The following is a 15,277-nucleotide window of genomic DNA, read 5'->3' on the forward strand; positions in this document are numbered from 1 at the left end:
GGTGCATCGGCGCCGGCTTGCTGCAACACAAATCAGGGGGCGTGGCCGTCGTACAACCCGACTGATTCGGACAAACCGCAGAATTTCAAAAACAAATTGTGTCGCAAGATCAGCACTCACATAGACTGGGAAGAAGAGGGTAAACTCCGGCGGACTTCAGCGGGGGAAGCGACACATGCAGGAAATTGTACGCACGATCTTAGCGAATCGCTGCAGCTCCTAATCCTAGTCAGACATTCCGGATCGGCGGCGTCAACAGGACTGGTAAGTAAATGTGCCCCTATATGACCTCTGAAGTGTCCCAGACATAAGGAAATCACGGCTCAGGAGCCTTAGGATCCTCATAAGGTGTATTTTCACAATTTGAGTAGACCAGTACTAGAAAAGATTTTGTATTGCAGCCCAGTAGTTATTCATCTCGCTGTGACCAAAGATTCCCTCTCAAGGAGTCCACACTCTACAGGGGATTAAGAGTGAATATCAAGGAATCCACTAGATGCCAAAGCCAGGTTTCGCTACAAGTCAAGTATGTGCTAATGAAGTGGGTCCTCACACCTTTGATGGATGTCAAGACTGTGTCCATAGTCATCTACATGTCTCTTTTGCAGTTTTGTATCTGATCGGGTAAACTGAGGTCAAATATTGTTCGTCAAATGGATCACCAATAGAAATGAGTGGACCTGAACTTTCTAATCGGGTTTGGGTGCCCCCCCTGCAATCCGGATATTTTGCTGGATTGGCTGGTAAACAACCAATCCAGGATATTAACACCCCTAGTCATGGCTTTGATTGGCCAGGGGTGTCCCCTTGAGCAATCACATCCATGGCTTGCAGCTAGGGGCATTAATTTTTCGGTTTGGCTGTTCCAATATGTCCGGGTCGCACCTGTATCAATCGCCAACAATCATCTATTTCTATGTGAACTGAACCTTTGCCCAAGTAAAGGAAGGTTTTGTATAACATACATTGAAAATTTTTAAGATAGCTGCGAACAGAGCACAGGATATTTACACTAAGAGATCTGCGGCCATATGTGCAGAATATTCCAATTAATTAGTTTGATGATAATTACAACATTTTGAGTCCAGTGAAAACATGAATTAAATATGTGATCCCTTTCATCTTGTGATCCCTGGAATAGCAGTGATTCCAGCACATCCTGCTTTGGTACATTATGTAGAGAGTGCGTACTCTACTTGACATTTGACATCTATTCATGGACTTCACCCACGTGTGACGCTCGCCTCAGATACTGGAGCACTATAGTTGATTAGTAGGCTAGAAGAAAACCAGATTCTGGACACGGTGCTCTGTGCCTAAATAGAGAGAGGAGCGCGGCCGAAATAGTCTTTGCCTCCATTATCTTTCCTCACTGACTGCTGACCTGCCTTTGTCAGAAAATTCCTATGCTGTGATGATAAAGTTCTGGGCTGTGTAACACTGATAGCTGGTGATCCTGTCAACATAGTAACACCCTACAGCACCAAAACAATATGGTAACCCATTTGTTTCTGGAGAGAAGTCCTATTCTACAGAATGTAGCATCTCAGAAAAAAAAAACTACAGTTTAAAACAAATATATTTTGCACATGCATTTTACATATGATACAGCTTTACAGATAGGGAATTGACTTGCATCATTTTGGATACAGGATTTAAGGTTTGGTAAGGAATTAGGGGGTGGTCATGCGGTTTTTGGAAGAAGGAAGAAACTGATATGGAAACCACATAAAAAATTATTAGCATGGTGGCTTAGTGGTTAGCATTACAGCCTTGCAGCGCTGGGGACCTGGGTTAAAGTTCCAGGGTCAACATCTGCAAAGAGTTTGTATGTTCTCTCCGTGTTTGCGTGGGTTTCCTTCGAGTCCTCCGGTTTCCTCCCACACTCCAAAACATACTGGTAGGTTGCTTAGATTGTGAGCCCTATTGGGGACAGGGACCAGTTTGGTAAACTCTGTGCAGTGCTGTGTAATCTGTGTGCGCTATATTGTAACGGGTCACACAGGCAACAGAACTAAAAGTCTCTATGGGAAGAGTCCAGAGGGAGGAGTCTGTGGACCAGTGGACCCTCTGGACCACCGCGGGAGATGGTATAAGGCAGCCAAGGTAAAGGGATGTACAGGAAACAGTCCAAGCCTGGGATGACAGCAGCAACACAGAGGAACACTGGTAACGCTGGCACGGACTGCAGACACAGCTGGACTGGAACCCTGGGAGGCACAGCAGGAAGCACGGAGGCAGACTGAAGACTTGAGACAGGATGGCAGGAGCACGGAGGTACCCTGGTAACGCTGGAGACAGGAACACGGAGGAACACTGGTAACGCTGGAGACAGGAACACCAGGAGCGTATGGGAATGCTTGAGACACACAGGAACACAGGAAAGCGTCTGGAAACACTAATGGCTTTCTCTTCCACAGGAACGGCTTAGGGAAGCCTGGCATGGAAACCATAGGGGATCCTAGGAGAATATCCGGCAGGGATTGAAGGGAGGTGCCGGATTATAAGGGTGAGCCGGATGAGCAGAAGCCAATCGGGATGATGCTGGCCTTATAAGGCTTGAGAAGTCCGCTCGTGCGCCCCTAGTGGCGGGAGCGCGCGGCCTACACGCTGGGAACCGGAGCACAGACAGGAGCCAGGAGAGGTAAGTGAGGGCAGGGGGACGGGGATCGTCAGGCAGCGGAGCACGGGTGTACCTGCGATCTGCAACATGGATCGCAGGAGCACCCGTGACATGTATAAATAAAGGAATTATTATTATTTTTAAGGAGATGCAAAACAGACGAGAGTGCAGGAGTACGGCGGGGAACATTAACAGGCTACTTCAACTTAGTGTCTGTCACTGAGTACCATTGTAAACTATTGGATGTTTTTATCTTTTTTAATAGATTTTATGAAGGAAACTCAAAATCCACAATAAAAAAGTCTCATTGGGAACATGTGTTTCCAAGCCACATCACACAATCACAAAGCCTACATAAGACTTCTGCTGGCTGCTATCATTTTACAGTATATTGATAACCAATGACAGATGTCCGTTTGGGATGTTAAAGGGGTATTCTCATTAAAGCAAATACATGTTTTTGATTGTATAATGAAAAGTTATACTGTTTTCCAATATACTTTCTGCATCAATTCTTAAAGGATTTCTAGATCTCTGCTTGCTGTCATTCTATAGAAAGCTTCTATGTTTATTTTCAGTGGACAGAAATCTGACCATGGTGACACAGGTGCACGGCTCGTTATATCACACAGCTCTGATTACTCTCTATAATGCTAATGAGCTGTGCACCTGTGTGACCACGGACAGATTTCTATCCACTGGGATTAAAAAAAGACGGCTTATACTTGGGACGGCTTATACTCGAGTATATACGGTATATAATTTTTATCGATACAAACTATAACATTAATTAGCTAAAATGCGAATACCCCTTTAAATTATCAGTCGAGCCATAAAAAGATATCTCTATTTTTGTTTTCTTTTTGCATGAAAGTGGCAAAATTACAGTATTGTCTACTAATTCTAGTGAGGATTTCAACTTCTCATCTTCCAAGGCGACATGATGGTTCTATATCTATATCTGACCTTGAAAATATTATGCTATCAAATCAACTTTTCTGTGTTGTAGGAGTCCATTAGGCAGGCTTGAAGGGGGTTGTCTGAGAGATATAAAATACTGAGCAATGTGACCGGTGGGGGGGGGATTTAAAAAAATCACCTAGGTCCCTTCTGGTGTCCTGTGCTGCGGTCTCTCCGTGCCGTGGCCCTGTTTGTCAGACCAGCTTTCGGCCGGCCATGCCCACCCGTCACCATATCACACTGCCTGATACAGCGCTGGGGCAGGGGACAGATAGGAGGAGAAGCTGGTCTGAGCGCAGCCTCAGAATTTGTATGTCAGTCAGAACTGGTATACAGGCAGTCCCCGGGTTACATACAAGATAGGGACTGTAGGTTTGTTCTTAAGTTGAATTTGTATGTAAGTCGGAACTGTATATTTTATCATTGTAGTTCCCAACAATTTTTTTTTTTTTGCCCCAGTGACAATTGGAGTTTCAAATTTTTTTGCTGTAATAGGACCAAGAATTATCAATAAAGCTTCATTGCAGACAATTTTAAGCTGATTATTGCAATCTGGGACTATTTTAAAGCATCCAGAGAGCTTCACCAGAGGTCACAGTGGGCAGAGGGGTCCGTCTGTAACTATGGGTTGTCTGTAAGTCGGGTGTCCTTAAGTAGGGGACCGCCTGTATTTTGTGTAACTCCAGACAATGGATTTTTTTAATCTTTGAGACAATAAAATTTTTTTAATTTTGGGCTCTTCTGGAAACAACAACACCCTTCATAACTCCTGCGTTGCAGCCTGGGGGAGTTCTGTAAATTTGTAACCAGGGGTCATCGATCAGTCAATTTTTCTTAAGTCGGGTACTGCTTGTAGTAAGAATTCACAGCCAATCTATGAGGACATATAATATACAAGATAAAGGACTACTTTTTGCCATAGTGATGGGTGGCTTTAATCTCTTCTAGATGAATATAGTACTTTTAGGGACGACCTTGATGTAGTGGTAGTGAATGTAGATTTTGCCTGTTCCTTATTTGGGACTTTTCCTTATGTTTCCTTGTAGAGCTTTGCACACAGAGGCCTATGCACTTGGTCAAACAAGCCTAGCAGAGCTTAAAAGGTCCTCTGTTGGGCCCAGGCACTAACCCAATAATAGTCCCCAGAGATCTTTTAGTACGCAACCCAATTTTGAATCTACCAGGGTCTATTTCATAAGGTTTGATAAAGGGTGGCCCCTCCCTTATCCCTAAAAGTATCCTTTATTTTAAGTTTATTTATGCATCTTTTGTACAATTTTCTGTATTTTTAGATGGTGATGGTCTTGAAGGGCTTATCTGTGCCACCAGGACATGTCATGATTCAGAATATGGCATTGCCTGGTTGTCAAGTCATAGCCAAAACATGCTTCATCTATACAGGGGTTTCCTGACTTACAGACGCCCCCTAGTTAAAGATGGACCTCGCTGCCCTCTGTGACCTCTGGTGAAGCTCTCTGGATGTTACTTTGGTCACAGACTGCAATGATCAGCTGTAAGGTGTCTGTAATGAAGATTTTTTGACAATTCTTGTTCCCATGACAGCACAATTTTTTTGAAAATTCATTTATCACTAAGCCAAAAATAATTTTGCCTTGAGTTACAGTCATACAATATACCTGTTCCAACTTACATACAAATTCAACTTAAGAACAAACCTAAAGAACCTATTCCTTACTAACTGTATTAAGACCAAAAATAATGCATTATCCAGGAAGTCTGAATGACTCCCTATAGAATTATAATTGAGGGGAAATATCAATTGTGAGCTCTCATATCTTCTTTTTACAACATAACATGATCCCTTGTAAACTCTGAGTCTTTCACGTATAAAAGGCCCCCGGATATTTAAGTGCAGCTTTAATCTGAGTGAATACGTCTTGTGGAGGTTAATAATGATTTGAATGGCTGAGTTCTTTTTGAGTAAGTGCTCATTTGTATCTCTAACATGTATCTGTAGAGTATCACCTATCACGCACACATATTGACATTGCTAAGCAAATATGACAGTCACGCTTGGGAAAGGCGCATCAGGCCTGGAGTCTGGGTGACGGGAGATTACCTATGGATGGTAACCAGGCAAGTGGTGGGAGGGTTGTACAGCGGATCCGCTGTATTCTCGCCTGCCTTGTTGTGTAGGGAAGGATTAAAGTATTAGAGTCTCCCGAGAGCATTGCTCCCATATTATCACAAGTCAAACACTCGGGTGGCTTGGTCATTAGAATCTCAGGTTTCATAGAACTTCCAGCTGGACGAAAATGAGCTTTTCTGGAAGGTGCGAGAGAGTGCGAGAGTGTGTTTCCTTTGTGTGTAGAGAACAAGTGTCACACACAGTGTTGATATCCATATCTGTTGTACATATACAACCATTATACAGGCGGTCCCCTACTTAAGAACACCTGACTTACAGACGACCCCTAGTTAAAAACGGACCTCCAGATGTTGGTAATTTACTGTACTTTAGCCCCAGGCTACAATGATCAGCTGTAACAGTTATCACAGGTGTCTGTAATTAAGATTTATTATTACTACTGGTTCTTATGACAATCCAAAAGTTTTAAAATCCAATTGTCACAGAGAGCAAAAAAATTTTGGCTGGGGTTACAATTATATAATATAGAGTTCCTACTTGCATACAAATTCAACAAACCTACAATATGTAACCCGGGGACTGCCCATACCAGGGTTACTCCACTGTATGGTATTATGGTGATTTGTCATCAACCTGATGTTCCACCGATATCATAAAAGCTACATATTAATAGGGGAACATAACATTTTCTGCAGAATACAGATCACAGCAGCTTGAATACAGACTTCCAATAAACAGTACTACATATACATGTACATCTGTATCTGTAGTTCAGGCGTTTTTCATGGTTTTCTAGATCTCTGCTTGCTGTCATTCTACAGAATGTTTACTTTCTGTGGATAGAAACTGGTCATGTGATATCACACAGGTGCACGGCTTGTTATATCAGAGAGAGTAGTCAGGGCTGTGTGTTATAACGGCTCGTGCACTTGTGTGAAATCACCTGACCAGGGATAGATTTCTATTCAACATAGAAGCTTTCTATAAAATGACAGCAAGCAGAGATGTAGAAAAACATAAGGAATTGATAAAGAAGCTATATTGGAAAATTGTATAACTTAATACAAACAATATCAATAATTTGCTGAAAGTGGACAACCCCTTTAAAGATGGGCCCACTCACCCAGCTTTTGGGGTATCCAGATATGTAATCTGATATAAAAGGGGGTCCTGGGCCTCTTGACTTACCCTGTAGTTATATCATTACAGTGATGGGCTGTTAGTAGTGAGTCTTTATGTAAGACGACATTTAACACTTTTCTATTGGAAGCTACTCTATGTTTCTTAATTTTTTGTAGTTTATTTCAACTAATATGTATTACTATTTTTATGCTATTATATTATTATGTTTTTTTAATTAAATTATACAGATTTTTGTGAAATTTTTTTTTTGTCATTTATCATATCTAAAATTAATTTTCTTTTGTATTTTTAAGGAAATATCTATATAAAGAATGGGACAAAAGATCCTTTACTATGTGGAAATAGCAGTGATGCTGGGTAAGTGACATGTGATATAGAGTAAATACAAGTGTAGACTTTGTATATTATTGTAGCTTTTATGTTCCCGTATAGAACTTTTGTGTATTTGTGCCTTGTAGGGAGATGTTCAGTAGTATTTACTGTGATCTAGTAATATGTATCTCTATAATCTGCGGTAGATGACACTGGCAAATGCAGCTACCCTTACAATACATCAGTTTATGTGATTGTATATATGACTTGGTCTTGTATATATGACTTGAGATATATGGCATTGTTTTCTTTCTGGATAAGCTGCATTTGAGTGCTCACGGAGCTACACCCCATTTCCATAGGGGTATCTATAAGCCCGGCCAAGCCCAGCCTGTGTGTTGGAAGAATCACTTATTGTAAGGAAACTCTCTAGTAGGAAGACACCTAGTGCTTTTCTGACATGTTTTATATATAGGCGGTCCCCTATTTAAGGACACTCGACTTACAGACAACCCCTAGTTACTTACAGACGGACCCCTTTGCCCGCTGTGACCTCTGGGAAAGCTCTCTAGATTCTTTACTATAGTCCCAGACTAAAGGAAAAAGGCAGGCGGGCAGCACTCCGTTGAATAAGGGTTATTTTATTTCACAAGTGGATACAGCGACGTTTCGGCTGACTCTATACAGCCATTCTCAAGCTTGAGAATGGCTGTATAAAGTCAGCCGGAAGGTTGCTTTATCCACTTGTGAAATAAAATAACCCTTATTCAACGGAGTGCTGCCCGCCTGCCTTTTTCCTTTGGACTTCCAGGGTCTTGGAGTCAGACCCTATCGAGCCTGCACCCACTTTGGATTTTAATCCGTGATCTCACTTTGCTGCCCTTCCCTGCTTACGATTATAGTCCCAGACTGTAATAATCAGCTGTAAGGTGTCTGTAATGAAGTTTTATTGATAATCCTTGGTCCCCTTATAGCAAAAAAATGTTGAAACTCCAATTGTCACGGGGGCAAAAAAATGTCTGAATCTACAATTATAAAATATACAGTTTCGACTTACATACAAATTCAACTTGGAACCTATCTTGTACGTAACCCGGGGACTGCCTGTACTCAAAAATTGAATTAGTAAAGAAATCATAAAAATGTAACTATGGATTGTTTTTTTTGTCTATTTACATATTATTATTATTATTATTATTATATTCTCACTAAAACAAACAAATCTTTATTTCTCTAGCGCCATTATCTTCTGCAGTATTTTACAGATTTTGGGGTACATATATTGATAAAATAAGACATAACAGAGTAATTATATGCTCAGATGGAACAATAGAGATGAAGGTCCGACTCGCAAGAGCTTACAGTCCATTCTTTTAGAGGGGTTGGCCACTTTACCTCCTATTTTTTGTAATGTTTGTGTAAGTTTATGCTCCACTTTCATGATATATAAAGTGAAGCCTCCTGTCTTTTACAATCATCAGCCAGACATTCCTGACCACAAAATGGCTGCAGATGGAGGATCATGTGATCTCTGAACATGAGCAATCGCCCTGCCAGGACAATTGCTCATGGACAGATGGAGATCACATGACTATTATCACCAGGAATATTAATGGTGATGGTCATGGTGTAATGTCTCCTTTTTTACGATGATTAGACCAGTGAAAAATAGCAATCCATTCACCAAATATTGGCGTGTCAGGTGTCCTTGTCAGTGCGATAATTTAGCTGGATTGTAATCATAACAAACCCTATATAATGGGAAGGAGTGTGGACAAATCGATGGGACTTTACATCAAGTCATCCTTCTGAAGGGTATTTAACGCATTATACAGAATCTGCTGCTTAACTCAATATTTTCTGCAGAGGGTTTTAACCTTTGAGTCTAAAAATCTCTCTGCGTACCCCTCTGGGAACAGTTGTAGGTTTCTTTGGTTGATGATGAGCTATGTGTTTTGGCGTTAGATCCCTATCAATGTGCCAGGAATCAGAAACCTATAACACAACGTAGAGGAGAGAATACAATAATGTAAGTGATACATGTATAATGCAATAGGATATTGTAATGTGTTCCCTAATGTATAAAGGTAAGTGCACCTACAGGGGTCTCTTCCCCATGTCAGGAAACTAGGGAACTACACATTGTAGTTGAGTGGTTAGCACAGATTTTACATTGGAGTCCCGCAGCAGTTTTGTAGGCACGATCTTACAAAGAAGCAAAAACATATTCATTGCATTTTAAAGTGGTGTAATATTTAAGTAAAAGCCGACCACCTACAGAAAAGTGTTAACAATATGAGATGTAATTACATATCTGCTGCCTCACACTTCTCTATGTCTATGGAGCAGCTTCGTGCCTCCTAATATACCTATAATTTACAAAAGGGAACAATAACTAGATGTATTAAACAAGGGGCACACGGGGGAAGACAATAACCAGGCAGGTCCGCCATAGCAGCCAGTCAGCAGTCTAGCACAAATAAAACGAATGTAAAAAGAAGCGTCATTGTTCCTATGTTAGAGATTGACCTACATGACTAACACTAAAGACAGAGACTGAATGTTAAATCATATTTATATTTTATCATAAAATGATACAGTATGACTAATGGAAGCACAATGGGATTAAGGCTAATTGACAATTACAGATTTCATTGTTTTAGTTATCTAAGGGGTAGCATAAAGTGTCTTGCGTTATCTATTGTATCCGTAATTGTATAGTAGCCTTGATTCCCTGCCAATTGCATCTTTGATTTACGGTCGAAACAATCCATGATGAATCACCCGCAACATGGATCAGATATGTGACTAGTTTAAGTTTAAATAAACAATTCAAGGTTATGTAACCACTAAGCATCAGACATACAAGGCAAAGCTGAATTCCTGTGCGAATGGAATTTTTTATACTAGTTATTGAAAAGACATTGAAAAAAGTAACAATAATTAAACATTGAAATAAAAAAATTTTGAAATGAGATGAGAGAACCAGAACTTTAGGTTCGGTTTCCTCCATTTAGCAGGTCTGCCTAACCTGGACATGTGGGAAGAATGCAAATTAGTTTTCCAAGGTGTTACATGGAAAACAATACCTCCTTTTGCTACCTTGAAAGGCAGCCCCCTTAACACCAAGTATGACCTACAAGAAGGCTAATAACATGGTGTGGGATTAAGCCAAACCAATATATCTATTCCATAAGGAACAGACTCCCAACTGTAGACAGCACTGTTTCGACCTGGTTGGTTCTCCTCAGTACAGTGTAGGGAACTGTCTGACCCTAACATGGACATGATTGGTCACATGTGTCCACCAGGCGTCCACCTGGCCAATAACAGCCCTGCCTAGTTTCCAGGGGCGTAAAGCTGCCTGATGGCTGCTAAGCAGCCCATCAAGTAACATGTCCAGGTCAGGCAGAGCCGCCAAACAGAGAACACCAAACCCAAAATTTGGTCCACTCATCTCTAATCTCAAGTGATTCGAACGAAAAGTAGAACTTGGATGAGGATGGATCTTCTTAAGCTGTTTCTCTTCACCTATGTCCACAGAAAATGCCCTGAAGGTTTTGCTTGTTTGAAGGTCGGCAGAAACCCCAATTACGGGTACACCAGCTTTGATACTTTTGGATGGGCTTTCCTTTCTCTTTTCCGACTTATGACACAAGACTTTTGGGAAAACTTGTATCAACAGGTAACGTTTGTATCATTTATTGCAATTTTGCATCTAGTCAAGTGATTTACGTCTTTCAGCTTTCAATGACAAGTCAAGTAGTGTGAATAAATCAATAGAATATATTCAGCATCTTACTTATAATTCTGAACACAGTGATTAGTCAGAGAACATTTTTAACTAAAACCACTATTGCGAGTATTTTGTACAAATAGTGGCCATATTCTTCTTTCAGTTTTTAGACACCTTTTCTGTTGTATGTCAATAGTGGCATAGCTATGTAGAATACAGCTTAAGAAAGGCGGGAGAGAAAACAAGCGTTTATACAATAGTAAAGTTTTTCCAAAATTATGGATTTTTAAAAAGTTGGTAATGGTAGGTGGCTCACCAAATTTGGTTGGCTCGCCAAATTTGGTTGTGTGCTAGTCAGGCACAGCTTCAGTTAAAGCATGGGTGTGGTAATGTCGGGTGCAGCCGCCTGTCGGATCATCAGGTAAAAATATCCATATTGATCTGAATCAGCAGAAATTGAGGAGTGGGGGAGGGGATGAGAATGGTGCACACAGATGGTCTGTATGAGCAGATAGGGAAAAAACTATTTTATTGGTGCCTCAGGGCAACAACACATTTCCAGTGTAAAACCAGGCCAGTTGTATCAATTAGTAAGACACTTAGACTTTCCTGGTGGGATGTATTCATCTACCACCCCTACGATTTACTCCAGAAATTCCTTCTTTGTCTAAACTGTCCATATATGTCCCCTCTGGATTATATTACCAATATGTAAATCTGTCCTTTTCTATCCGAATGACCATTATTAACAACATGCACATTTTTTTTATTCCACAGACTCTACGAGCTTCAGGGAAGACATACATGATATTTTTTGTCTTCGTCATCTTTTTGGGTTCATTTTATTTGGTAAACTTAATTCTTGCTGTGGTGGCCATGGCTTATGAAGAACAGAACCAAGCGAGCATTGCTGAAGCAGAAAAGAAGGAGAAGGAGTTCCAACAAGCTATGGAACAACTTAAAAAGGAACAAGAGGTTAATAGATTTTCCAACTACACAAATTTAACTGTTATGTGATGATTAACATCAGGAATATAATTTTTAGCTGGTAGCAGGTTACAAGAGCCCATGTTATCCTGATTTTAAAAATGCCACAACTTTACAAAACTTTATTTCACACCTCCTGGCTCCCTACCAGCCATGTGTGTTGAGTCCCGAAATAGGGGGGAGCAGCTGCAGTAGCCTGTGTGTGCCTGTGTTTCAGCCTCCTGAGGGAGGGAGCTGCATGAGTACAGGACACAGGCTGCTGCAGTTGACACCCCCCCCCCAGGACTCCCCACACAGTTTTGGCAGGGAGCCAGGTAATCTGAAAGTTTTATAGTGTAAAGACATAAAAATACATTTCTGGTGACATGGTGACAGGTTAACATGGTGACAGCTGGTATTAAGACATTTGAATTATAGGTGAAACTTTTTTCTACTTTGGGATTTTTGGAATACTCTTATGTCATGTTGAATTAGGTGGTCTTGTCGCTGGGACCTCTTAGACAAATGGCTGGGTCTCGACTCCCATGGTATTGGAGCAAGGTTATGCATAGTGTAGTAGTAGCAGTTAAGGGGCCACTCGGAAAAGTTTATAAGAAGATCATGCTTGGATGACCTCTACACTGCCCAAAAGAAACTGTATGCCTTAGGGAAGGAAGAATAACAAGGAAAGCAAAATTCATGCCCTATTAGAGTCCATGCAGAGTAGGTGGTTAGGTTTTGGTGAAGTACCCATGGACAAATGTGCTTACAGTAAATTTAGAATTTAGATTTTTTTTTAAGGGTAAATGATCTGATATTGACTTTATGAGCATTTTTCTGTTCATTGAGCAGGCATTGGCTAATAAAGGACCTGATGCTGGCTCGTACAGCTCATGTGAAATGTCACCATTCAGCTCCAAAAGTGCCAAAGAAAGAAGAAATCGAAGAAAGAAAAAAAAATCCTCTGAAGTTGATGAGTACAATGATGACATAAGAACTAACAGAGGGGAATCCGATGAAGAGAGTGGACGAAAGACGGTAATTGTGCGACTTTATATAAAATCCAATACACAGAGCTGCAGGTCATATACTGTACAATGGATATGGAAAGTATTCAGACCCTTTTAAATGTTTACTGTTTGTTTCATTGCAGCCAATTGGTAATGTCAAAAAAGTTATTTTTATGCTCATTAATGTCTTGCCAGAAGAAAAAAGAGAAATATATATATTTTGCTAATTGATCTAACATAAAATGAAATATCACATGGTCATAAGTATTCAGACCCTTTGCCGTGACACTCATATTTAACTCATATGCTTTTCATTTCCTTCTGATCCTCCTTGAGCTGGTTCTACTCCTTCATTGGGATCCAGCTGTGTTGAATCAAACTGATTGGACTTGATTAGGAAAGGCAGACACCTGTCTATATAAGACCTCATAGCTCACAGTACATGTCAGAGCACATGAGATTCATGAGGTCTGTGGAACTGCCCAAAGATCTGGCCAATGATACAAAAGAATTTCTGTAGCATTCAAGGTTCATAAGAAAACAGTGGCCTCCATACTCCTTAAATTAAAGAAGAATGGGATGACCACAACTCTTCCTCGACCTGGCCATCCAGCCAAACTAAGCAATCATGGGAGAAGAGCTTTAGTGAGAGAGGTAAAGAAGAACCCCAAGATTACTATGGCTGAGCTCCAGAGATTCAGTAGGGAGATGGGAGATAGTTCTACAAAGTCAACCATCACTGCAACCTCCACCAGTCAGGGCTTTACAGCAGTGTGTGCGACAGAAGCCTCTCCTCTGTACAAGACACATGAAAGCAATAAAATACATTACAATAAAACACATGAAGAACTCCCAGACTATGAGAAATAAGATTCTCTGGTCCGGAACATCATGACATATATCCTGCGCCATGGGGCATCATGCTAAGTTCTACGACGGGTCCATCCTGTTGTAGCACTGCATTACAGCCTGCACCCAAATCTGACGTAGAGAGACGAGGCACCCCAACCCCATGCCGGTCCACCGAATAGTCCGGCAACACCACCCAACTGACGAAAAAGGCAAGAGTAGTCGCAATTTCCGACCCATAAACTGCAGCTAAATCGCGGGTTGTTTTCAGGCAGACAAGTTATGATAAACCCCCCTTTGGTTACCAATTAAAATGTTGTGTATGGATTTAAAAAAACACAGCTTTTTTTACTTTTGATTTTGAGTGCTGCCTATTTGCTGCACACATCCAGTCCGGCTTGGTTCACACTGTACTACTCTGAATTGTACTGAATAGATCACAAATAAAACATTGCAAATAAATATGTGAATAAGTAAAAATAGATGCATATTTAGCTGGATGGATAGATTTATAGATATGTAGGTAATAATTGGCTCCCTACAAATGGATAGATAGATCTACCCTTTGTTATCTCTCATAAAAATGGATCCTACTTGTTTGGGGTTTCTTCTGCTGTATCAATGGGGTTCGGGAAGATCCCCTGGTACTCTCAGGGGTGGGGCTGGCAGTCTGACAGTGTACATGATAGATAGATAGATAGATAGATAGATAGATAGATAGATAGATAAAAACATAAAATAATTCAGTCTAAGAAAAAACGGGTGCTCTATGTAAGGGTTTATTAAGTCCTTCAATAATATTAATCAAAAAATGGTGGCACACCAAAAATAGTGAAAACACTGAATTACTTTATTCCAAGAGTGCTACATTTCAGCTTGAGAAAGGCTCCTGATTCAGTGATAAAGTAATTCAGTTTTTTCACTATTTTTGGTGTGCCACCATTTTTTGATTAATAGATAGATAGATAGATAGATAGATAGATAGATAGATAGATAGATAGATAGATAGATAGATAGCCGAAAATTGTGGAAATTGTATGTTCCATAAAAGCTGCACTTATTATATGAAGTTGTGTCTGCTGTGTCCTCTGCAGTATGTCTTTAGTAGCGTTCACCACCCTTGAAAACCACATTTGGCCAGTGAGTCAATTTACTTAAATGTTCCTTTGAAGATCCTTTAGTGTATAAATCAGTCATCTTTGCAAATGAATATGCCCTGAGTGCACCTGTTCCTGTTCTTAGGGAGGAAGTAGTCCCTGTGCTGGGCTTTCAAGTAAAGCAAATGTCATTTCTTTCTGCGCCTATTTGTTTGTAACTAATTTAGATTAGATTAAAGAGCACTCTACCAGTTCTTGACAGGTGTCATGTCACTTTAAGACTAGAGGGAAATAGAAGGATTGATGCCTTTTTGTAGCATTGAATCCTTATACAACTATGTGCCTATGTGTGTGAGGCAGAAAGGCCTAACTTAAAGGGGTTGTAGCAAGTTTCATTGATAGGGAATAACAATCTGATTGGTGGCGGTCCCCCATAAATAACAAGAATAAGTGTCCTGTACTCAGTAATTG

General features: G+C 40.6%; 1 protein-coding gene across 12 annotated transcripts in view; it reads left to right on the top strand.

Annotated features, from left to right (window-relative positions):
* Positions 1–15,277, top strand: part of LOC140133559 (sodium channel protein type 5 subunit alpha-like) — a 286,670-nt gene that overhangs the window by 136,712 nt on the left and 134,681 nt on the right. For all 12 annotated transcript variants that reach the window (XM_072153872.1, XM_072153881.1, XM_072153869.1 and 9 more), the window contains exons 8-11: positions 7,130–7,193; positions 10,692–10,833; positions 11,662–11,859; positions 12,703–12,888. In XM_072153872.1, the coding sequence (XP_072009973.1) occupies positions 7,130–7,193; positions 10,692–10,833; positions 11,662–11,859; positions 12,703–12,888 (590 nt within the window). The remainder of the gene's footprint in view (positions 1–7,129; positions 7,194–10,691; positions 10,834–11,661; positions 11,860–12,702; positions 12,889–15,277) is intronic.

This window comes from Engystomops pustulosus, chromosome 5 (genome assembly GCF_040894005.1).
Source record: "Engystomops pustulosus chromosome 5, aEngPut4.maternal, whole genome shotgun sequence".
NCBI lineage: Eukaryota > Metazoa > Chordata > Amphibia > Anura > Leptodactylidae > Engystomops > Engystomops pustulosus.